The sequence below is a fragment of the Lissotriton helveticus genome, chromosome 6 (assembly GCF_964261635.1).
Source record: "Lissotriton helveticus chromosome 6, aLisHel1.1, whole genome shotgun sequence".
Lineage (NCBI taxonomy): Eukaryota > Metazoa > Chordata > Amphibia > Caudata > Salamandridae > Lissotriton > Lissotriton helveticus.
Window position 1 is genome coordinate 1,056,764,210 of NC_136067.1, and position 24,584 is coordinate 1,056,788,793.

At 47.7% G+C, this 24,584-nt stretch overlaps 1 protein-coding gene across 2 annotated transcripts in view; it reads left to right on the forward strand.

Annotated features, from left to right (window-relative positions):
* KMO (kynurenine 3-monooxygenase) overlaps positions 1-24,584 on the forward strand; it is a 514,165-nt gene that overhangs the window by 150,847 nt on the left and 338,734 nt on the right. For both annotated transcript variants that reach the window (XM_078648707.1, XM_078648706.1), the window contains one exon: positions 11,894-11,963. In XM_078648707.1, the coding sequence (XP_078504833.1) occupies positions 11,894-11,963 (70 nt within the window). The remainder of the gene's footprint in view (positions 1-11,893; positions 11,964-24,584) is intronic.

Consider the following 24,584-nt stretch of genomic DNA (forward strand, 5'->3'; position numbering starts at 1 on the left):
AGCTGATGTATTTGAGTCGTATTTTGGTTCTGTTGTGGAGACAGTTCCGCCAGTGCCAAGGTATTATCTTTCACCTTGTCGGTGAGCTTGGCATAGTCCGCCTTAAGCAGAGTGAATCCGGTCGTGAGGGCACCAATTTGTTGTTCAATGGCCTACCTGGAGTCCCTCACTTCCTGGAGGATTAAGTCCAATTTATCCATGGGCCCTTCCTTGATGGTAGGTGGTATACAGCTGAGCGTCTGTGAGATGACATTGCGCTCCGCATGTTCCGAAGCTGTACCGGCATTGGAGCCAGTGTCCTGCTGTTTTCCTTTTGTGCGCCCTATCACGGTGTTCCCAGCAGTAGGCACTGGGTTAATATTTGTGCTGCGGTGCGATTGAGGAGTGAGTGTTCCGGTTGATCTTGGTGCGCCTTGGTTCCGGGTTATTGTTGAGTGCCTTATAAATGTGCAACACACCCTTACAGAGTGGGGCTGCCTCTCGGCCATGTGCGTAGCTAAGGCAGTCTCCCAATCTGGGTACTGGCCCCTGTTTTAACTGCGCCACCAGATGCAGGCGGAATCCTCTAGTAACCTACTGCCCTCTTCAGCCCCTATAGTTATCAGTACTTTGTTAGTAGTGTCTTGAACACACTACGGTTTACTTTTGCCTTATAGAGGGTCCTCACTGGTGTCTCACATTCAGGGCTCCCATAGAGAGGGGGTACCAGCTTAGGTAATGCTTTCAGGTCTAGTGGGCGAAAGCGGGTCCCACCCGCGGCAGCACAAGAGCGCGGCTGGGGGGGCAAGTATTTCACGCAGTGGCACTATTCGCTAGAGTGCATATCCCTCACCTGAATTCCGTCCTCAGCATCTCACCGCCTGTGTGTCTTTAGTGTTATCAGTGCCCATCTTCATTGTGGATTCCTATGGTAGGGTCAGTGGCTTAGGGCAGCATGCAGTGTGTCAGGAGTGACAGCCAGCTGTGCACCCTCGCTGGTTGAGTTCCCGCAGTCGGTCGGCGCTGCTCCCACGGATCCACCACCGGGGCGTTTGCTATGGGCTGTACGGCATCTGCGGGCTGCACGAGCGCTCCTCCCTGCTCAGCTCACAGCCAGGACCGTCCTCCAGTCACACCACTCGCCGGCGCCGCGCTTGGCCCACGGCCTTCTGCTCGGCTCTGCCTCTCCACCAGCACCCAGGTCCAGACCTCGTATTTCACCACTCAGCAATTTCAGCGGGCTGGAGAGCGGTTCCGATTGACGCCGCCGCTGTGCGCTAGGAGTACATGCTGCAGTGTACCTCACAGTGCGGCATGTAGTGGGTTATTTTTCAGGATTATGGAGCCTGGGTCCAGAGCTTGTCTAAAAGACGACCGCCAGGTTCAGTAGTTTGCCACGCCCCCCCAAGTAGTTGGAGTTTCTAACAGATAGATCAAAACGCCAGTCATAGAGCCAATGGAAGTGTGTATAGGGAATTTTAAAGAAATGCACAAGTTCGTGGTTTGTGATTCTAGTCCTGTTAACTTGTTAGGTAGGTATTTACTTTGTAAAATGAACTGTACCATATATTGTACACCGGATGGTGTGCCAATCCAGACCCCTGATGAAGATAGTATCTATGAATTGATGTCAGCAAAACAAGGAGCAGAGGTAGATGAGATGTACCCCATGATGACAAAAGAAGACATACCAGAAGAGCTAAAATTAACAGTAAATCCAAAAATATGGGATTTCACTGGAAAAGAAGTAGGATTAATGGCAGGTGTGGACCCAGTGAAAGTGACTGTAAGAGAAGGTGCCACTTACCCAAATACAAGAAAATATAAAATGAGTCCAGAAATAAAATCAGGTGTCATAGCATAAATAGAACGAATGGTCCAATAAAGCGTTTTGAAAGAAATAATGAGCCGCCCTTGTAATTCACCCATAATTGGCAAAATAAACCTAAAATATAGGATAGTGCAAGACCGTAGAAAAATAGATAAAATTGTGGTACCTTGTCCTGTAGTGCCAAATCCAGCAGTGATTTTATATCAGATACCATGGAATGCAGTATGGTTCACAGTAATTGATTTATGTCATGCATTTTTTCTATCCCATTACACCCAGATAGTCAGTACCTTTTTTCATTTAAATTTGAAAATCTAATTTATGTGTGGAATCGTGTTCCTCAAGGGTACACTGAAAGGCCTTCAACTTTTAATCAGATTCTAAAAAAGCACCTTAAATCATTGGTAATGCCCAGGAATGTAGTTTTGGTCAAATAAATTGATGATTTGTTAGTGGCTTCAAAGGCAGAGGAAGATTTTGTTTTGGATTCTATTGCATTGTTAACGGTATACACCCGTTACAACGGATCTTTTACTCCGCAGACCCATTACAACGCGACCATTACTCCGCATACCATTACAACGCATTGCGCTGGGGGGCGCTCTAGGATAGGGAATAAGTATAATTTACTATCCAACACCTTCCCTAGGGTCCACGGGGACTGGAGTTAGAATAGTAAATTATACTTACCACTATCCAGCGCCCCAAGGCGCTATGCGTTGTAACGGTATGCGGAGTAAAAGTCGCGTTGTAATGGTCTGCGGAGTAAAAGTATGCGTTATAACGTCATACATCCATTGTTAACCCATCTGGCAGATGAAGGTCACAAAGTGTCACCAGAGAAATTACAATTTTGTCACACAATGTAAAATATTTGGGACATCAACTAGAAATAGGAACAAGGAGGTTGACACCTGAAAGAATCAGAATAATAAAACAGATGTAGTTACCCCAGACCCAGAAGGAAATTAGAATGTTTCTTGGTGTTGTAGGACATTGTAGGCAGTGGATTGCAGGGTTTTCTGTACTGGCTAAGCCTCTGATACAGTTAACAAAGAAACAAGCAAAGGATCCTGTAGAGTGGGATGATGAAAGCATGAAAGCTTTTGTAAAATTAAGGCAATGTCTATGGAAAGCTCCTGCTTTGGGAATGCTAGATTACACAAAAGAATTTGCATTATTTTTTTGTGAATGAGATAATTGTGCCTTGTCAGTATTATTCCAAAGACATGGTTTGAAGAGATGTCCAGTAGCGTACATTTCTGCCATCTTGGACCGAGTAGCCGCTGCATTACCTGGTTGTTTGAAAGCGGTAGCTGCTACTTGCACAAGTCTTGAACAGAGTTAACCAATTGTGATGGGACATCCAGTTAAAGTATGTGTTCCACATTCAGTTGTAATTCTTTTGACAAGAACTCAAACCCAATCAATCAGAACATTTGTATAGCGCACTACTCACCCGGAGGGTCTCAAGGCGCTGGGGGGGGGGTCCGCTACTGCTCGAACAGCCAGGTCTTGAGCTGCTTCCTGAAGGCGAGGTGGTCCTGGGTCAGGCGGAGGTGGGTCGGGAGGGAGTTCCAAGTCTTGGCGGCCAGGTAGGAGAAGGCCCTTCCTCCTGTGGTGGCTCTTCGGATGCGGGGGACGGCGGCAAGGGCGTGGCTGGTCGATCGAAGCTGGCGCGTGGGAGCGTAGAAGTTGAGGCGGCTGTTGAGGTATCCTGGTCCTTGGTTGTGTAGGGCTTTGTGTGCGTGGGTGAGGAGCCGGAAGGTGATTCTCTTGTTGACCGGGAGCCAGTGCAGGTCTCTCAGGTGTCCGGAGATGTGGCTGCGGCGGGGGATGTCCAGGATGAGTCGTGCTGAGGTGTTCTGGATCCGCTGGAGTCTCTTCTGGAGTTTGGCGGTGGTGCTGGCGTAGAGGGAGTTGCCGTAGTCCAGCCGGCTGGTGACGAGGGCCTGGGTAACCGTCTTCCTGGTTTCGGTGGGGATCCATCGGAAGATCTTGCGTAGCATTCGCAGGATGTTGAAGCACGACGAGGAGACGGCGTTGACTTGTCTGGTCATGGAGAGGGAGGAGTCCAGGATGAAGCCCAGGTTGCGTGCGTGGTCAGTTGGTTTGGGTGCGCTGCCCAGGGCGGGGGGCCACCAGGAGTCGTCCCAGGCGGAGGGTGAGGATCCCAGGATGAGGACTTCCGTCTTGTCCGAGTTCAGTTTCAGGCGGCTGTTCCACATCCATTTGGCTACGTCTGTCATCCCTTTGTGCAGGTTGGCTCTGGCGGTGGCGGGGTCGTTGGTGAGGGAGAGGATCAGGTGGGTGTCGTCTGCGTAGGAGATGATGTTCAGGTTGTGCTGGCGTGCGATGGCTGCGAGGGGGCTCATGTAGACGTTGAAGAGAGTTGGGCTGAGCGAGGAGCCTTGAGGGACGCCGCAGATGACTACGGTGGCTTCCGATCTGAACGGGGGGAGGCGGACTCTCTGTGTCCTTCCGGCGAGGAAGGAGGTGATCCACTCCAGTGCCTTCTCCTGGATTCCGACGTTGCTGAGGCGCTGTACTAGGGTGCGGTGGCAGACAGTGTCGAAGGCCACGGAGAGGTCCAGGAGGATGAGGGCCGCTGTTTCTCCGTTGTCGAGCAGGGCTCGGATGTCATCTGTAGCTGCGATCAGGGCGGTCTCGGTGCTGTGGTTGGCCCGGAAGCCAGACTGCGAGAGGTCAAGGGAGCCGTTCGTCTCGAGGAAGGCGGCCAGTTGCTTGTTGACGGTCTTCTCGATGACTTTGGCTGGAAACGGGAGCAGCGAGATGGGGCGGTAGTTCTTGAGGTCGGTAGGGTCTGCTGATGGTTTCTTGAGTAGAGCGCTGAGTTCGGCGTGCTTCCAGCTCTCCGGGAAGGTGGCGCTGTCGAAGGAGGTGTTGATGATGTCCCGCAGGTGGGGTGCGATGACAGCGTCGGCCTTGTTGAAGACGTGGTGAGGGCAGGGGTCTGTTGGAGATCCGGAGTGGATGGAGTTCATCGTGCGGATGGTGTCTTCGGTGCTGATCGGGGTCCAGGCGCGGAGGGTGGCGGTGGGGGGCGGTGGTTCGGTCGTGGCGTGCGTTGGTTGAGTGCTGAAGCTGTTGTGTATGTCCGCGATCTTGTTGTGGAAGTAGGAGGCGAGGGAGTTGCAGAGGTCTTGCGAAGGGGTGATGTCGTTGTTTCCGGCGTTGGGGTTGGAGAGCTCTTTCACGATGTTGAAGAGTTCCTTGCAGTTGTGTGCGTTGTTGTCCAGTCGTTCCTTGAATGCGGTTTTCTTGGTGGCGCGGATCAGCTGGTGGTGTTTTCGGGTGGCGAGCTTGAGGGCAGTCATGTTGTCCGGTGTTGGGTCTCTGCGCCAGGTTTTCTCGAGTGCTCTGCAGTTCTTCTTGGAGCTCTTGAGTTCGTCGTTAAACCATGGGGCTTTCTTGCTGCCGGGTCTGCTCGGCTGGGTCTTCAGAGGGGCGAGGTCGTCTGCGCAGTCGCTGATCCATTTCGTGAGGTTGGTGGCCGCTTGGCTGGGGTTCGTTGTGCTGGTGGGAGGGTTCTTGCTCAGGGAAGTAGTGAGCTGGAAACCCAGTATCTCATACCAAGTCGAATGACAAAATATGAGAGAGTTATTTTGGGAGCAGAAATGTATGACCTTAATCCGGTGCACAATTTTAAATCCAGCTACTCTATTACCTGATGTGTACAGAGAAGTGAGGGATGATGTTGATCATGATTGTTTAGATGTAACAGAATATTGCACAAAACCTCGCCCAGATATTCAAGAAGAACAATTGATAAATTGTGAAAATTAATATTTTTGTAGATGGCTCATGCCTGAGGCATAAATAAGGAGAATTGAGTGCTGCTTATGCTGTGTGTACATTGGCTGGAATAGTCGAAGCATCCTATTTACCTAGAGTCAGGTCTGCACGAGTAGCCGAATTGATTGCTTTAAATAAAGCATGCAAAATTGCGGAAAATTGGAGAGTAACCATTTACACTGATAGTCAGCATGGTTATGGGGTTGTGCATGACTTTGGCCAACTTTGGATGTGACAGAGCTTTTAGAAGCCATACAGTTGCCAAAATAAGTAGCTGTGGTCAAATGTGCTGCACATCAGTCAGGAAATGACTATGTGACGGCGGGAAATTGTTATGCTGACCAAGTTGCTCAATATTGTGCTAAAATAAAGATGGCAGTAAACAAGCAAGAATCAGATGCCAACTTATGCTTATTTCAGCATTAGAAACGTAGGATGAAGTGAGAAATTTACAAGATGAAGTAGAAGTAAGCGAAAAGGAAGAGTGGATCAAAATAGGATATCAAAGAAGAGACAGTGATGGTGTTTGGATTCATCCAGATGGCAGATCAGTCATGCCAGATTGTTTACTTTCACAATTAGCAAGAATGTATCATGGAGACACACACATAGGTAGGGATGCTATGATCATACTCTTCAGACAAGATTGGTACAATTCGAAGTTTAGAACTGTTGCAGAGAGCCTTAGCCAGAGATGTTTAATTTGCCAACAGAGTAACCCAGGTAGAAAGACAGTGGTCAGCTAGGGAAGAATTGGAAAGGCAGAAGGACCGTTTGTGAGGTTAAAAGGTAAAAGAAATTCAGTTACCACCATGTAGGAGACTAAAATACATATTAGTCATAGCGTGTTTATTTCCACGATGGGTGGAAGCATACCCAACCAGGAGAAATGACAGTACAACAGTTGCCAAACTATTGTTGAGGGAGATTATTCCGCTTTTTGGTTTTCCAGTAACGGTGCAATCAGACAGAGGATTTCACTTTAATAATGAAATAATTTGATTGATCTGTGAAGCATTCAAGATTGAACAAAAGTTGCACTGTGCCTATTGTCCAGAGGCTTCTGGGATAGTGGAACAATTGAATGGCACAATAAAATCAAGATTGGCGAAGGTGTGCGCATCCACTTCAATGTATTGGCCAGATGCATTGCCTCCTGTTCTGATGGGACTCCGAAACATTCCTGACAGAAATACCGGGTTGAGTCCCCATGAAGTGCTCATGGGAAGAACAATTAGATTAGCTTTCATACTTTGACACAGATTGTTAAGCATAACTGATGATCTGGTATTGGATTATTGTAAAAGATTGGCTTACCTAGTGCGTTCTGTCTCTCACCAGGTTGGAGAAGACACAGAGGCCAGGCAGCCGGATCAGGACATGATCTAAATCTAGGTGACTGAGTGGTAGTGAAGAATCACACCCAAGAAAACGTGTCTTGCACCCAGGTGGAGTACCCCAAAACAGGTCATATTGGTTACAACAACCGCAGTGAAATGTGCAGGATTGTCTAACTGGATACATGCAAGCCATACAAAGAAAGTACCAGCTCCTGATGAAGAAAATCAATAACAAGAAATTGAAGTTGAAGGTGCAGAAGGTTGTACAGCTGAAGTGCCTAGAATTACAAACTCTGAAGTAGCTGATCAAGAACAACCAAGCACTAGTCAGGAGGATTGGGTACCAACAGTCCATTTACCTGATGCAGGAGTAAGAATAAGGAGTAGAACAAAAACAGAGAAGCTAGAAGTAGATGAGGATCAGATTGAGATGGGAGATCAAGTTCAGGAAATCGAGAACGAAGTTGAAGACACTGAACAAGAACATATAACAATAGAAAAATACACACAGACTGATTTGAGAAATAACTTTGAAGAAGAAAAACGTGAGTCAAACCAAATAAGGATAGGGAAACAAGAACAGGGAGAAGAACAGATTAGCAGGGAATCAGTACATAGTCAGTTAGACAATGCAGAACATGTTCAGGTGAAGAGTAGTACTTTAAAAAGCCCCAAATTCAGTCAACTAGACAGGGATTCATGAAACGAAGAAAATCAAGTTGTGCCACAACAAAATACAAATAAAATAATACTTGAAAGTGAAGAGAAAAGTGAAAATACAGTGCAAATCAAAAGAGTCAGAAAAGGTGATAATTGGCCCAGATAAGTCAAAAGATTGACGTATCACCTTAAGACTATTGATGAAGAACCTGAACAAGTGAATGAAGTCGCTAGTCAATCTGGGCAGAATAGAGAGAAACCAAAGCGAAGAAGCCAGAGACTAAGAATGTTGAATAATAAATTCAAGAGACCTGAATGGATTTATGTGATTCTTGAGGTACTTCAAAATTTTGTTTTAAATGAAGAAAGTGATGAAGAAATAAATGTAGATCAGATTGATAAAGGAGAGGTGAGGCCTCCTCGAAAATGAATCAAGAAAATAAAATAAAGAAAGAAGAGAGTTCTTCTTAAATTGTCTAAAGGTAGAGTTGCTGAAAGACCAAAACAAAATTGTTTAAAGAAATGTTGTAGGATATGTATATGTAGCATCCGATTAGTAATTCTAGTATGGTTAGGTTTATCCATAGCAATACTATATTTAATGAATATAGAAAGGAAAAATAATACAAACACAGATGGAAAACTATCTAATATAAAGGGAAATAGAGTACAACTAGAAGCATCAGATGAGTTAGAAATACATCACACAGTAAAAGATAATAACACAATATAAATGTTTTCACAAAGTTATTGTTTGAATATGTAGATATTATGGAGATTAGTAATTGTTATGTATGTATGAAATTACCAGCTTCAGTAGCAGAAGGTGTTACATATCACCATCTACCGTTAACCTATGGCATATCATGGAGTATGCTATTAAGTCTGTTCTATAAAACAGGAAAATTGCAGTATTATTATTCAAACTTAGATGTGATATTTTTAGAAGTTCCTGTTAGAAAGAATATGAATCCAGTACTCACTAGTCTAGCTGCACAATTTATGGGAGAATTTTTCTTAGCACAAAATGCAATAGATATAGCAGAAGCTCATAAGCATAATCTAACATGTTTATTAAAAGAAGAAAAAAAGATATTTTTGAATTTAGTAGAAGACAGGAGACAAGATTTCCAGGAGAAACCCAAAGAAAGGAAACCCAAAATTCCATCATGGGCGGAGAAAAGAAATGTTTATACACCTGGCAAGGCTCAGGCTGCAATGGCACTAGATTTTGAAAAGAAGGGGTAGATTTGTCTCCACAGGTTGAAGACTGAATATAACAATGTATTTATTGGTTGCAGTGAATGTGAACATCATTTCTTGATTATTGGAGGATAGGGACTAAAAGGAGGAACACATCCAGTATTTCCTGGAATTTATTATATATGTGGGAACAAAGCTTATTTCAACCTACCTGAAAGGTAGTATGGGAGTTGTTATTTTGGAATAGTATTTCCTGAAGATTACCATGTAGAAAGAATCACTGGAAGCAATGAAAACAATAATGAACTAACAAGTAGTAAAAGAGCTAGTTTTGCAGAAATTGTAGGAGATATATTCAGTGCATTGATACCTTCAGTGGGAGTGATTCTGAATACACAAAGAATTTGCAAATTATCTAGAGTAGTCGATCGCTTATCGACTGACACTGCTGGAGGGTTTCTAATGATTAATATTGAAATGGCTGTGCTCAGATCTATGGTTTTACAAAATCGACTTGCCCTTGATTTATTATTAGCAAAAGAGGGTGGAGTCTGTAAAATGTTGGAAGTGCAATATTGTTGCACTTACATTCCTGACAAAAGTATAGAAATTGGGAAATATATAAAGAATATCACTAATTTGGAAGAAGAATTAAAACCACTGGAAGTTGATGATGTATGGAAAAGACTAACAAATAGTACAAATAAATAAAAAAAATGTTGTTGCGTGCACTGCATCCCCAAATGCGATGCAGTGCGCGCAACAAAATTTGTTTTATTTATCTATATGTCTACTCACCTGTAAAGCTTTGTAATCCATAGATTGCTACCCCCCACCCTGCCCCTCCCCCTCCCCATGTCACCGCCGGCAGGGACTCCCACTACCGACCGCGGCTGCCGGATACTGTAAGTGACTGTGGTTTATGGGCCGGAATGTGTGTATTTAAGTGATACTTGTCCGCAGGTTAGTGTCCAGCTGGATCAAAACACTTCAGCATGTTAAAGAAATATATATATTTTTTATTTTAGTATACTGTATCTTATTTTTACAGTATGTTTGTTGCACAATAATTAAAGTAAGTATTTTCATGGCTTGGCTCGAGCATGAGCTCTCAGAACCAAGCAAGACCCTTGGCTCTACTCCGGCTCACCCTATTAATTTTCTGGCGCACCAACCTCTATTTGTGACTCAGGCTTAGTACCTGGGGCCATCAGTCACAAGATAAAATGATTTGTAAAAGCTGAGGACTGGAAACATGAAGCCCAGTCTACATGCACCGATTTGTCAACTCAACCATGACGGCAGAGAGGAAGAAGAATGTGAGGATGAAAATACATTTGTGTTGTACGTGACAGTAGTCATGCGTTCACAGAGATAACTATCAGGCCCAAATGGGACTGACAGATGCGTAGCTTCAGGGCAGATTGCGGTTTGAAATCCCCCACCTTGATGCAGGTATGCTATGTCTGTCAAGGGGGGGCTGGTGTGTGACACCCCCATAATGCATTTTTGGCTTGACAGTTTGGTCTCGGGCCCTGAGTCAGGTATGCTATGACTGTGTCTGTATTTCTCTTCATTCTCATTTCGCTAAGAGCTTTTAACTCGTTCATTTTTAAGAGCGGAAACTTAAATATATGTTGTGACTGGTTTACAAAAAAAGTAGTAATTCTGCAACCATAGAAGTTCCCCTTGATGTGTTTAAATTTACCACTGTTTGGATTTCACAAGCATTGGCAGTAATAGGCTTGAGAAGTGGCACCATTCCCAGGCTTCCAGGCATAGTACTAGCAATCAAACACCCAAAAGGTGATGTGATGAATGCCTGCTAATAGGCTAACCAATGGCCGTCACTCAGGGTAGCATTTCCGTCCATTCGTTTTCATCCTCTGGGTTACTCTAGATAGAGACCCATGTAGTGCAACTCAGGACTGACATTGTTCCTTATGGATACAGTTCATCCCAAACCTTGGTCATCTAACCCTTCCACCATCCAAGCCACTGCTTTTTTAGTGGGGAAATTCGATTTTCACACCTCTCAAATCTCACTGACTAAGCTACAACGCTGGTTACTTCAACTCTTCCTGCTCAGTCGGTGCACGCCTTTGCAAGACAAAGTACCAGTACACTGAAATCCACCACTATATAGTTTGGTTTGGAGCGCAGCCCTGGCTAAATGCTCAAACAAGCCCCATTCCCTTCACTTCCCTTTCATCCATCCATCCATTATCTCTCTCACATTCTCTCCTATTTTTTTTCCTACCTCTCGGATCGTTTTGACTCGACCTTCACTCTCCCTTCTTCTCTCTCTCTGGAAGCCTCCCTGTGCCTGCTGCAATTAACGCCGGAAGCTGGTGAAAGTGACAGAGGCACCAAGAGAAGGGCTTTCAAAAATAGCCTCCAAGGGCTTAAGTCCACTGGGGAAATGCTCAGTGAAATATAAAGGCTTGTCTGGTCCAGTAATTAGCAGGCCATAACTCAGGGTATATGTAGCGGCAGTTTGCACAGGTAAATGCTGTGGGGTGGTGAGGTGAGGTGGGGCGGGATTGGGTGGGTGTTAGTGGAAGCCGACATACGACAGGAATGTGAAAACTAACTAAATAAATCAATAAAACCACTTAGCTCGCTGCCTCACAGACTTTGGCGATGCAGCGAGTGCATGGTAAGATGTTTTATTTATTTATTTAGTGTTCACATTCCCGTCTTATGTCGATTCCACTACCGCCACCCCACGCCCGTCCGCCTCACCGCCCCACAGAATTTATCTGTGCAAGCCGGCACTTGGTATATGTCTTCATCGAATTAAGTATTGTTCACATGTGGTAATAGGATAAGAATAAACCCAGTACCTAAGACAGTGCGCATTACTGTTTTGTAATTGTTTAACATACATCATTTCGTAAACAAATCCATTTTGTTTGAAGAGACCTCCTAGCACTATTGCACATGCAATATCTTGCAAAACAACCCTCTCGACTGCTCTGCCAGATTATTTCCCTTTTAATTCAGGATGTATACTCGCTAAAGCAACAGCAAATGTCACAACCATGTTTTGTTATTGTTTCAGGTGGGGTCTTTAAATGCTTGCTTTTTTGCAAAGAAGGGCTTCAACGTTGATCTTTTTGAAGGAAGAGAAGGTAAGAATTTATTAAAAGAAAGAAAACACAAAAAAAAACAGGTGCTTACGAGCGCTTAGTTTGCCTCTGTTTTTTAAATAGACAAAAGAAGCTGCTTTTACCCTGACAGAAAGGAAGCCTTGAAGTTAAACATTTAAGAGCCTTTATGCAAATAAAGATGCTTTATCTAATTGGCGGCGTCAAAGAAGGCGTAGAGGAAAACGCCAGATATCCAAGGAAAGAATAGAGCGAATTTAAATATTTTGGAACAGTCACTTTTTTACATGGACGAGATGTATTTTGACAGATATTTCGTTGTTAATAATCTGTAATTTCCTCTACTTAATTAGAAAAGGCAAAACGTTTCAAACCAGGCCCATCTTTGTCAGTGCAAGTGATCAAGACAAGCAATTCTACACCTCTCCAGTGAGAAAGTATCCAACCCTATGAAAAAAATTAAAAAGTGGACCAAATGGTCATATTACAGCATTTGTTTCTGAAATGTTTTGCCTAAAATGTTTTAGAATTTACGTGCATTTCTGAAAGGGAACACCCAGTATAATCCAGAACTTTAAGGTGTGCCACAGTATCCTGGAATACTTTTTATCTAACGCAGAAAGTCATGCATGTGGTTATATCAAATTTGTGTGTCAGAACCCAAAAAGAATGTATGCAATCAGGCAAATGTCTTTCCCACGTAAAATGCAGTGCCCCAATGAATGTTCGTACAGAATCCGGTGCCAGGAAGAATATAATGTGCCTGTTAGAATTGGGGGTCTCTAGTTGGCACAGGTAGGTACTTGTGCCAAATAGGGACCCTATCCTCTAGTCAGGATAAGGCGATTACACTCCTAAAATAACCCCTGCTCACCCCCTTGGTAGCTTGGCATGAGCAGCAAGGCTTTATCTTAGAGGAGTTGTAAGTTAAGCATTTGTGACCACACACAGTAACCCAGTGACAACACTACAAATGGACACCACACAAGGTTTTATATCAAAAATAAGTATATTTTATATAGAGTTACCACAAGACCAATAGCGACAAAAATAATCCACAGTACTATTAGATTTCAAGAGTTCTTGTAAAAAGGCTTAAATCAAGGTTCTGTGCGAGTCTGTAGCCTGGTCCGGCTACAGCGTTGTTGAGAATAACACAGAGTCTAGCAAATCCAGCGGACCGCGTCGGTACGGGCCCACTCAAATGTCGACAGACTCAGTCACAGTACCTTTTACTTGAGGCGGCCGGCACTGATGTGCCAGCTGGTTCCAGGTGTTCGTCGCGGTGCAGAAAGGAAGCATTGCAGGATGCGTTGTCCCTCGATGCGGTGCAGGCAGTGGCCTGTTGACAGAGTCGGTGGATCCAAGGCATGCGTTGCAGGGCGAGACGGTGCTTCGTTGCGGTGCTTGCAGCTTGCGGTGCGGTGACAGAGCCGGAGTTCGGGAGCTGCCGTCGATCAGCCCGGACAGCGGTGCGAGTCGGATGGTGCGTCTCAAAGCGTGCGAGGCGGTGCCCAACTCCGGTGCGACCACAGGACTCGGAGTCAGCAGCAGGGACCACTTCGGTCAGACCAATTTGAGTCGGTGTAGCGAGGCGTTGCATGTCGCGGTGTCCACCAGTCACGGTGCAGGCCATGGCTCGGTGACAGCATCAGGACGGAGTCGGTGAGCTCAGAGCTTGCGTTGTTCGAGGCGGACGTTGCTTGATGTGGTGCCTACAGGACACCGGGCCTGTCGTAAGAGTCGGTCACAGCTCCCTGCCTCTGTAGCCACTAAAACACCGTTTCCAGCAGCAATCCACAAAGGCTGGTGAAGTCTACTGGTCCTGAGACTTTGGTCAGGGGACACGCTCTCTTCCAAGCCCTTGGAGATCCTTCACAAGTTGAAAGTAAAGTACACAAAGTTCTTTCTCCTCTCTTTGGCAGTCAGTCAACCACTGCAGGCCAATCCCCCAAGCAGCACTTCAGCTTGGGAATAGTCTCTCCTCAGTTTCTTCAGGTTCCTCTCCTCAGTAAAGGTTTCTACTTGTAGTCCAAAAGTGATCTAATTTCTTGGGATCAGGGTCCCAATATTTATATCCCAAAATCCTTTGTTCTTTGAGGGGAGAGGGGCCTTTGCCCTGTCCAAACCAGTTCTGAAGCACTCTGTTTACCAGCCTTCAGCTTTCCTTTCACAGTGCAGGGCAGGAACATCAGAAGCCCCACAGGAGTTGGAGCTAGCATTGTGGAAGGCAAGTACAGCCCTGGAGCACTTTGTTGACAGTATTCCTTCTCTTCTTTCAGTCTGCAGGGCAGAGACATCAGCCGCACCACAGGGGGTGGAGCCAGCACTGTGGGGTGCTGGCACAGTCCTATTCAGGTCCCAGGTGCAACTCCTCCCTCCCATCTAGATGCAGATCTCTCTATTCACCACTGGCTGACTCAGTCCGTCTCCTGGAATCCCCCAGCCCTGTCACTCAAACTCCAGACAAGGAATACACAACCTCGCAGAGACAGGCTTAAATAGTTAGGCAAGCAAATACCTACTTTCTAAAAGTGGTATTTGCAAACACAGAATATTAAAATAAACTTCACTAAAAGATGTATTTTATTATTCGGAGTCCAGGCATTCTAAACTCGAATTTCTACCATGTTCTCTAGCCGGCTAGGATTATAAACATGTAATAATCTAGCAGCCCATTCTGGCCTAGGGAGAACAGGTAGCCTTGAAAGAGTGATACACGAAAATGGCTGTAATTCACTATTAGGACATGCCACACACCTCAGGGCTTGTCCTACCTTATACTTACAATGCACCCTGCCCGTGGGCCTACCATTGGGTCGACTAATATGAAGAAAAGGGAAGGTTTAGGGACTCGCAAGTGGGTGCACTTGCCCAGTCAGCAATACAGTTCCAGACTGTACGCAGGCTCTGCAATGGCAGACCTTAGACACGTTTTACAAGGTCGCTTCTGTGGGTGGCACAACCAGTGCTGCAAGCCCACTAGCAGCATTTGGAATTAAACGCCTTGGGCACACTCAGTGCACTGTACTAGGGTCTGACAAGTAAACCAAGAAGTCAATCAATGAATCACCAATTAATATATTCATTTACAATAGGGAGAGCATATGCACTTTAGCACTGGTCAGCAGTGGTAAAGTACCCAGAGTCATAAAATAGCCAACAACAGGTCAGAAAAAATATAGGAGGAAGGCAAAAATGTCAGGGATGACCCTGCAAAAAGGACCAAGTCCAACAGTGCCATTTAAACATGTATCAAAAATGTTGTCATGATAATAATAGCATGCAAAATATGCCAGTTTTCCTGTCATGATCACTGATGCTTCAAAAGTTAATGAACTGCTTCGTGTGTCAGGGCTGATTCTTATATCAGCCCAGGCCTAAAACATTTGTAGGATCCTCTAGTATAAGGTTCGGCTATAATGCCACTTTCCACATTACCACTGTATGCATGGTTGGACTAGCATATAGGGCAATCAGGCAGTGTCTCATGGGCTGGTCTGACAGGTCTCTGTGTGGGCCAGATTCTTGGCTGTTTGTGGTCCTGTTTTATGGCCTGCTGGACAAGCTTTTGCTGTTCATTTAATTAAAAGAAACATTTCCTACAGCAAGCTCAAATCCCTGCTGCCTTTTTTCCAAACACACTTATAAAGTGTGTCTTTGCAAACATGGTTTCACTGTTTTAGCTATCAAATTCACTAATGGGGACCCTATTTTCTGTCCCAGTCCGACCCTGCCTGTATAAAATGCAAATATTGCCCTGGCAGCGAAATAACACTGTCTTTTGACAAACCACATTCTGGAGATCTGTCAAGTGCCTCAGTTGTGCCAGAATCCATGCTGCAGTGTATATAACGCACAACTAGCCTGTAAGAATCAATATTGTTCTATTAGCTAATGCACGTTGCCATATAAAACTTACATGTCTCTCATGTGTAAAACCATTGCAATGCAAGGACGCGCCTTTGCCTGATTTGAACAGCACAATCGAGATGTAAAAACAATTGTCGAAGGACCACTGTTATGTTAGATTATGTTATGCTATGCTACGTTATGTTTATTATCAAAAAACAAAGGCTCCTGTGGACACTTAATGAAGTAATCTCAGTGTATTTGGGCACAATGGCAATATACTGGGTTATAGTGATATTGGAGAGAGAAGGAAGCAAATACACCTCTGATTTGTTGCATAAACAAACCATTGTTTACCAGCACTGATCACTGTATCTAGCGCTGTCCACTGTACATATATATGTTAATGTTTGTTTATAAAGCATTGGAAACCTTGTATATATTTCACATATATGTCACTAATTTCCTAGGTTCCGTTTTTGACTGGGACACCTCTCACTCAGAACTATATGTTCAAATGTATTACTTTGTAACAGTATTTCATTTCAAGGATTATATAAATATTTTTGATTCAAAAACAAATCAGAGCTGTATTCGCTTCCTTCTTTCTCCAATATCACTATAACCCAATATATTACCATTGTGCCCATATACATTGAGATTACTTCCTTAACTATTTCGATGCTGATGACGTAACCGCTCTGTCATCAGCTGCGGTGGCGCTGTGCTGATGACGGAGCGGTTCCGTCATGGCCCGGCCGCCCGCCTGCGCTGGGCATTCCATTGAGCGGGCGGGGCCATGACGGAACCGCTCTGTCATGAGCACAGCCCAACCACGGCTGGTGACGGAGCGGTTCCGTCACCAGCATGCGCCCGCCCCTTTAGCGCTGCGGCGGAATAGCCGCCACAGCAATGTGGTTAAGTGTCCACAGGAGCCTTTGTTTTTTGATTATAAGTTTATTATCCTGGTTCCGTGTGAGTACGGTTCCATTGTTCCTGTCCTACTATGCTACGTTATGTGAAACTTGCATAGCTCTCACTCACCTAGAAAAGTTTCACAGTGCTAAGAAGAAAAAGGGATTACGTTAGAAGAAAACAGGACTAGTAAATACACACTACTTGGGTGAGTATTTCACAAAAAGAACCCAGGTCTTGATGCATTTTTGAAAACTACGAAGATTAACTGCCCGGGTACTCGCAATAACCACGCCATACATGGAGCTTATTATTAGATGTCTTTATTCTGCTGTGTGTAACTGCAAACTCAGCATTCTAAAACAAGCTTTCATGGCAATGCACACTGACGCCTAAGTCACAGCTCTACAAAGTCGTTCAGGAGCCAAAAGTGTTCTGTTCTACAATATTGCAGGACACTAAAGAGGGGTTGCTGCTTAACCCAAGGTAATGTCAATAATTTGATGTTACAAGAGAGAAAAGATTCAAAGGGAAGATATTCCCTTACACATCTTATCAGAAAGTCAGACCAGTGCCAGACTGGGCATTTAAAGCATCGAGCAAGCCCCAGTAGGATGGAATCATGGAGGCCAGTTTTGCATGGACCATGCTGTTCCCAGTCTCAGGAGTTACGGTAGACGTCAGCTATTCCTTGCACTCTCACAATCTTTGATACATGATGCACCAATACATAGGCGACTGAGAATTACAGTACAGAGGCTGAGAGGTTGTGTGTTTCTCTCAACACAGAGACCGCCAGCAGACATTGGAACTCACTCCCCTCCACTTAAAAAAAACACTTGGTGGAGGTGGTTCCTGAAGTAATGGGTGTCGGCATGTGTACACTGCAGTGCAGAATTTCTGCAAAAGTATGTGCATGGGCCCAAGGTACCAAGTAGGTAGCCACTGCAACATGCACCACCATGCACTTGGTCTTCGAGTGTATCTTGAGCCTCTACGTAGTGTCATAACTGAATTGCAGCATAAGACTCCAAAATCTTATAGTCTAGTAGTTGTTGAAAATTAACCAACCAGCAAGGTTGGGTCCATGCCTGTTTTTATAGGGGGCACTTCGATGGCCTCCTTAAAATGTTCAGGTATTCCGTTATGAGTTAGTGAGAGTTTAGAAATGAGTGAATGGGGGCGGTAGAGGGCGCCAGGCAATATGGCAGCACATCAGTGGGTACGCAAAACAGAGAAAGAGCGGTGGGGTCCCTCACCGGGGACCCGCGAACACTTGGGGCGCCTTGAGCCTCTCAGGCTCTTAAAACAAATATGGCCCCGTCATTCGAGCCCCCCGTCTGGGGGCTCGAGATCCAGGAAATGCCCCCGGAGCCCTTTAGGCTCAAACACAAAATGCCACCTTTCGTCGGAGCGGCCCGCTATCAAGTGGGGCCGCTCAAGGAATCTGCCGGGACCTCCACGGGACCTTTAAAGGACTAGGCTGCCCCCGAGACGAAGTGAACAGCCACAGGAGGGGGCGGGCACCGGCAATGTGCCCCGACGCCCCCTCTCCCACAACCAATACCGGGCCCCACTCACCGGAGTACCTGGACGCGGTCTCCCTCTGTCCTGGCGGCAAGGCAGCAGTGCGGCACCAGCGGGGCTCTCCCTCTACCTCGGGAGCCCCGCAGATCTGCCTCTTCAGCTGGTGGCGCTTCGCAAGGCGCGGGGCTTCCTTTCCCCACACGGGAGCCCCGCGCACCACACAGTCAGGCCCCGCCCCCGTCACGGCCGGGAGTGCCTGACTTCCGGGTCGTTGGGTTGCGGGCAGCCAATGGCAACGCGGCCCCTGGACGAGCCTCCAGGCTCCGGTCGCGCTGTGGAGGGCAGCGCTGCAATTGCCTCGAGCGGCACGGGGTAACAAATGCCGGGTGGGCACCGGCCAAAACAAATAAAGCGCCAAAGACAAAATAAAACGCCTCCAGGCGCTTGTGGCAATGAAACCACGCTCCCAGCGCTAGAGGCAAAAGCGCTTCCAGCGCTAGAAGGACAGGTAAAGCACTCCCAAGCACTAGAAGGGGAAAAATAAAGCGCTCCCTGCGCTAGGGAAACACCAGTCCAGCAAAAAGTCCTTCCAGGAATGCAGCAAAGTCCTGGGGCCAGGAATAGCACACAAAGGTCTCAAGGTCCTTAAATAAGGACATAAGGCCCCAAAGGTTTCAGGACATCCATCAGGCATCCAGGGGCTGGGCAGGGCCCAGGGAGGCAAGCCTTCCCCTGGGCCCAAGCAGCAGCACCCCCCTGGCAGGATTCAAGTAGAAACAAGAACATTTTGTAAGGGGACACAGCCCCTTTTTATACCATAAAATCCTTTGTCTAGCAGGGTGTAGGCAATGTGAGAACTAGCTACAACTGGTTATAGGGAACTCCTTTCACTGGCCAGGCTGGGGACATCAGACGCACCCGAGGGGGTGGAGCCAGCATTGTCGCAGGCAGGCACAGCCCTTTCACTCCCAGGTGCTATCTCCTCCCACCACTCTAGTTGCAGATGCAGCCATTCAACCAAGGGCTGACTCAGACAACCTCCTGGGGGCTCCCCAGCCCCTGTCAACCTCAAACCAGACAGTCAATCCACAAGCAGGCCCAGGCACACTCCTGGAGCCAGGCTCCAGCCAATCACGTGCCAGCAGACTCCCTACACACGCACACCCATGTCTAGAAGTGGCACTTCCACACTAGACACATTCATGCCGCATACATCATTACGCAGCATTCAATCTCACGAGTTCGCACATACCAAACTCGACCCTGCACTCCCCACAAATCAGGAACTACCATGGTCCCACATATTCCCCATGCATTCCTATGGGAGGGCAGGTCACTCACCACACATACACAGAGAGCTCACGCACTTTACACTGTACCACAGTGAAAAAGTGCGCAGAAACAGGCTAGTCAAAAGCAAAAGGTTTCAGGGTGAACCTGCCAAAAAGGGCCGGGTCCAACACGACCCCCTTCCAGCCAAAACGCAGGGTAGACTAATCATTCCCTTGATGGGCTTCCCTGCTTTAGGCGACAAAACACGGACACGGGCCCGCATGGCAGGGACACCCTCCGGTTTTGCGCCACTCTGAACCCATATGGATTTCTCTCAACAAGAGCTCTCTGGCACAACTAGGATACCCCACTGGTACTCTCTAGTCATCCACGGCCAGGACCAGGCCCTAGGCCATCCAAATGTCACAGGTCCTGACCAATCCACAGAGTGGGGGGCAGTAACCCCTGGCACACAATAGCCACTCTCCCTCTCAGGGTAGCTACAACTACCACTGATCCTTCAACCTAGGGACCATACCCTCAGGCTGACCAGAGGTCACGGGCAAGACTGCCCCACCCTACCTCTACTTCTGGGGTTCCGCACCCTCCCAGGGAAGCACCCACCAGAACACAACACTCCCACCAGATCAGGACCTCACTCCATCAACGGGTCTACCACCTGGGATCTAGAAACTATTTCACTTCGGAGGTACAAAGCACACAGCACAGTCCACACAGCACACAGCAAAGTCCCCTTTCCTCTACCTTAGTGGAAACAACAAACTGCAGGTGGGCCCCAGAACACACAGCAAGGGCAGCCTCCTCAGTCTCTTCAGCTGATCTACTTTGGCAGAGATTCCTTCTTGACCTGGAAGTTTGCTAATCTCCCAACCTAGGATCTAAACCCTCAGGTTGCACCGGGGTCAGAGACAAGGACACCATCCCTCTGCACCCCCTTCCAGAGTTCTGCACTCTCCCACCTTGGAGCGGTACCCCTGAAAGCAAAACTGGTCAGGACACTGATTACAGATGCCCTTCCCTCCAGGTCAGGCTGAACCTGAACCTGGCCTCCCCCCTTCTCGGGGAACGACCTCCAGAGGCCCCACAAATGGTCAAGCACTCTAGACGGTCAAATGCCCAGCGAACCAGGACTTCTGCACCCTCCACTTAGGAGCGGTACTGCCCAACACCAGGACCGCCGGAGTTCTGGTTACAGACACTCCCCGTCCTCTAGACACAGGAAGATCCTCCTCAAATGACCTGTAAGTACAGCCTAGGCCCCTGACCTGGCGCTCCCTTAGGGAACCCTCCAGGCCCTGAGACAGGGTTTCGGGCCAACGTGGGACGCCCGTCCCACACACACTCCGCCTCCACTGAGACAGGACGTGAGCCCCTACACCCCTACCATCCTACTGGGACCTAGCTGGGCTACACATGAACCTCTTCCCCTACACAGGATCATCAGATACACAAGCCACTACTTTTAGAATCACTCCCCAATGCCTCTGCAAGACATCTAGCACACCGCCAGGCATCCACCTTCTTGTCCAGTGCCTCTGCAGGACCTCCTGCACACCACCAGAGGTACACCTCCCGTGCAAGCTCCTTTAAAAAAACCTAACACCAACTCCTCCAGTTCAACACACCACTCATCCACACACTCCCCCTCCAGACTGGTGAGACAGGTCCTCACTGCCCCTGACTCTCAACCTGTACCACTCTTACTGAGCACCAGGCACCATACTCTGGGAACTGGGAATGGGACTTCACGCACTGGACACATTTTAGCTGCCACCACTGGATCCTACCATACTTGGGAATCCAGACACACATACTTCACTCAGGGGATAACCACCCTCCCGAGCAAGCCACTTCTCCTCCACACTCCCTCTCTTCCATCTACCCACACAGGGACAGGAACAGGGATTGGGCACTGGACCCAGCAAGGGATTCCTAATCTATGGGAACCTCCCCCTCTACTGGCGTCCCGCCCTGTCATTTTCTCTCATCTGCCACTAAACATAAAGCGCAGGAACACCATTTGAAAATGACACTCTTGAGGAAAAACAAAATCATAAACAATAATCCCAAACATGTGACTATCTAAAATGCTGAGTTTTGTAATGTAGCCAGTTGTCGCTGTAGTACTGCGCAAACACAAGTCCTAATCCTCACCGCTGTCCAACAATGTTAGAACTGGGATTTCCGGTAGGCTAAGGCTGACGCCAAAGCCAGGCAGAAACCACCATTCTAGTGAGGGCAAGGGAGTCACACGCCAAGATAACCCCTGCTCACCCCCTTGGTAGCTTGGCACGAGCAGACAGGCTTATCCCGGAGGCAATGTGTAAAGCAATTGCGCACGCACACAACAGCAACAACATCCTAGGCACACCACAAAAGGAACTCCACACAAGGTTATATAAAAATAACTTCTGTATTGTCAAAACACATCAGATAGAAATCACACATGTACATTGTGCCAACTGGCACGGGCAATATTCACAAGGGATTATTTACAAGACAAGGCCACATGGGCCACTGTCAGAATCAACACTTTTAGAACTAGAAATAGTCAGAAATAGCACTTAGTAGATCATAGAATAATAATCACTTTAACACACCTGTACTAGAAAGAACAACCACCTAAGTATAAAATACATTTAGGGGTATAGGCAAGAACACATTACACATTATGCATCACAACATTCAGAGGTGTAGGGAAGGAAAACACACGATGCCTAAAACATTCAGCGGTGTAAGAACAAGGCACATGATGCATCCAAACACATTCAGAGGTGCAGCACAGGAAAAACACATGATGTATAACCAACACATTCAGAGGTGTAAGAAACAAGGAAGGCACATGATGCATAAAAACATTCAGAGGTGCCAGAACACAACTCAATAATGCAAAAACACATGATTCCTAAAAACACATTCAGAGGTGTAGTAAAGGGATGCACATGATGCCTAAAAACATTCAGAGGTGCAGGATTAACACATGATGCATGAAAAACTACATAATTGTGCAAAAAAATATGGCCCGTCGTTCGAGCCCCCTCTCTGGGGGCTCGAGATCCAGGAAATGCCCCCGGGGCCCTTTAGGCTCAAACACAATATGCCACCTTTCGTCGGAGCGGCCCGCTATCAAGTGGGGCCGCTCAAGGAATCTGCCGGGACCGCCACGGGGCCTTTAAAGGACTAGGCTGCCCCCGAGAAGAAGTGGACAGCCACAGGAGGGGGCGGGCACCGGCAATGTGCCCCGACGCCCCCTCTCCCACAACCCACAACCAATACCGGGCCCCACTCACCGGAGTAGCTGGACCCAGTCTCCCTCTGTCTGGGCGGCAAGGCAGCAGTGCGGCACCAGCGGGGCTGTCCCTCCACCTCGGGAGCCCCGCAGATCTTCCTCTTCAGCTGGCGGCGCTTCGCAAGGCGCGGGGCTTCCTTTTCCCACACGGGAGCCCCGCGCACCACACAGTCCTCGGGCGCCCTTCCAGCCTGGCCTCTGGCCCCGCCCCCGTCACGGCCGGGAGTGCCTTACTTCCGGGTCGTTGGGCTGCGGGCAGCCAATGGCAACGCGGCCCCTGGACCAGCCTCCAGGCTCCAGTCGCGCTGTGAAGGGCAGCGCTGCAGTCGCCTCGAGCGGCACGGGGAAACAAATGCCGGGTGGGCACCGGCCAAAACAAATAAAGCGCCAAAGACAAAATAAAGCGCCTCCAGGCGCTTGTGGCAATGAAACCACGCTCCCAGCGCTAGAGGCAAAGAAAAGCGCTTCCAGCGCTAGAAGGACAGGTAAAGCGCTCCCAAGCGCTATAAGGGGAAAAATAAAGCGCTCCCTGCGCTAGGGAAACACCAGTCCAGCAAAAAGTCCTTCCAGGAATGCAGCAAAGTCCTGGGGCCAGGAATAGCACACAAAGGTCTCCAAGGTCCTTAAATAAGGACATAAGGCCCCAAAGGTTTCAGGACATCCATCAGGCATCCAGGAGCTGGGCAGGGCCCAGGGAGGCAAGCCTTCCCCTGGGCTCAAGCAGCAGCACGCCCCTGGCAGGATTCAAGTAGAAACAAGAACATTTTGTAAGGGGACACAGCCCCTTTTTATACCATAAAATCCTTTGTCTAGCAGGGTGTAGGCAATGTGAGAACCAGCTACAACTGGTTATAGGGAACTCCTTTCACTGGCCAGGCTGGGGACATCAGACGCACCCCAGGGGGTGGAGCCAGCATTGTGGCAGGCAGACACAGCCCTTTCACTCCCAGGTGCTATCTCCTCCCACCACTCTAGTTGCAGATGCAGTCCTTCAACCAAGGGCTGACTCAGACAACCTCCTGGGGGCTCCCCAGCCCCTGTCACCCTCAAACCAGACAGTCAACCCACAAGCAGGCCTAGGCACACTCCTGGAGCCAGGCTCCAGCTAATCACGTGCCAGCAGACTCCCTACACACGCACACCCATGTCTAGAAGTGGCACTTCCACACTAGAGACATTCATGCCGTATACATCATTACGCAGCATTCAATCTCACGAGTTTGCACATACCAAACTCGACCCTGCACTCCCCACACATCAGGAACTACCATGGTCACACATATTCCCCATGCATTCCTATGGGAGGGCAGGTCACTCACCACATATACACAGAGAGCTCACGCACTTTACACTGTACCACGGTGAAAAAGTGCGCAGAAACAGGCTAGTCAAAAGCTAAAAGTTTTGGGGTGAACCTGCCAAAAAGGGCCGGGTCCAACAAGCGGTGTGAACGGGCTTCCAAATCCTCCGTCTTATTTTGAATCAGTTGCAGCACCTTTCCCAATTGTCTGTGTTCCGTGTCCAAGGTGCTTTGCGCTTCTTCCACCTTGGTGATCCTCCTCTCCGACATATCTAGTCTCTCCGCGTGTTTATCTAGTCTCTCACCCATTCTGTCCAGCCTATATGTTAACACATCCATCTTCACCCCTAGCGAGGATGTACCTTCCTGCAGACCTTTCTCCATCGACTGCAGTATGCTCCTAATGTCCTGTTCCTGCTCAGGTGGGGTGGTGGGGCTACTCTCGCCTCCGGCGCCCCTATCCTGAGAT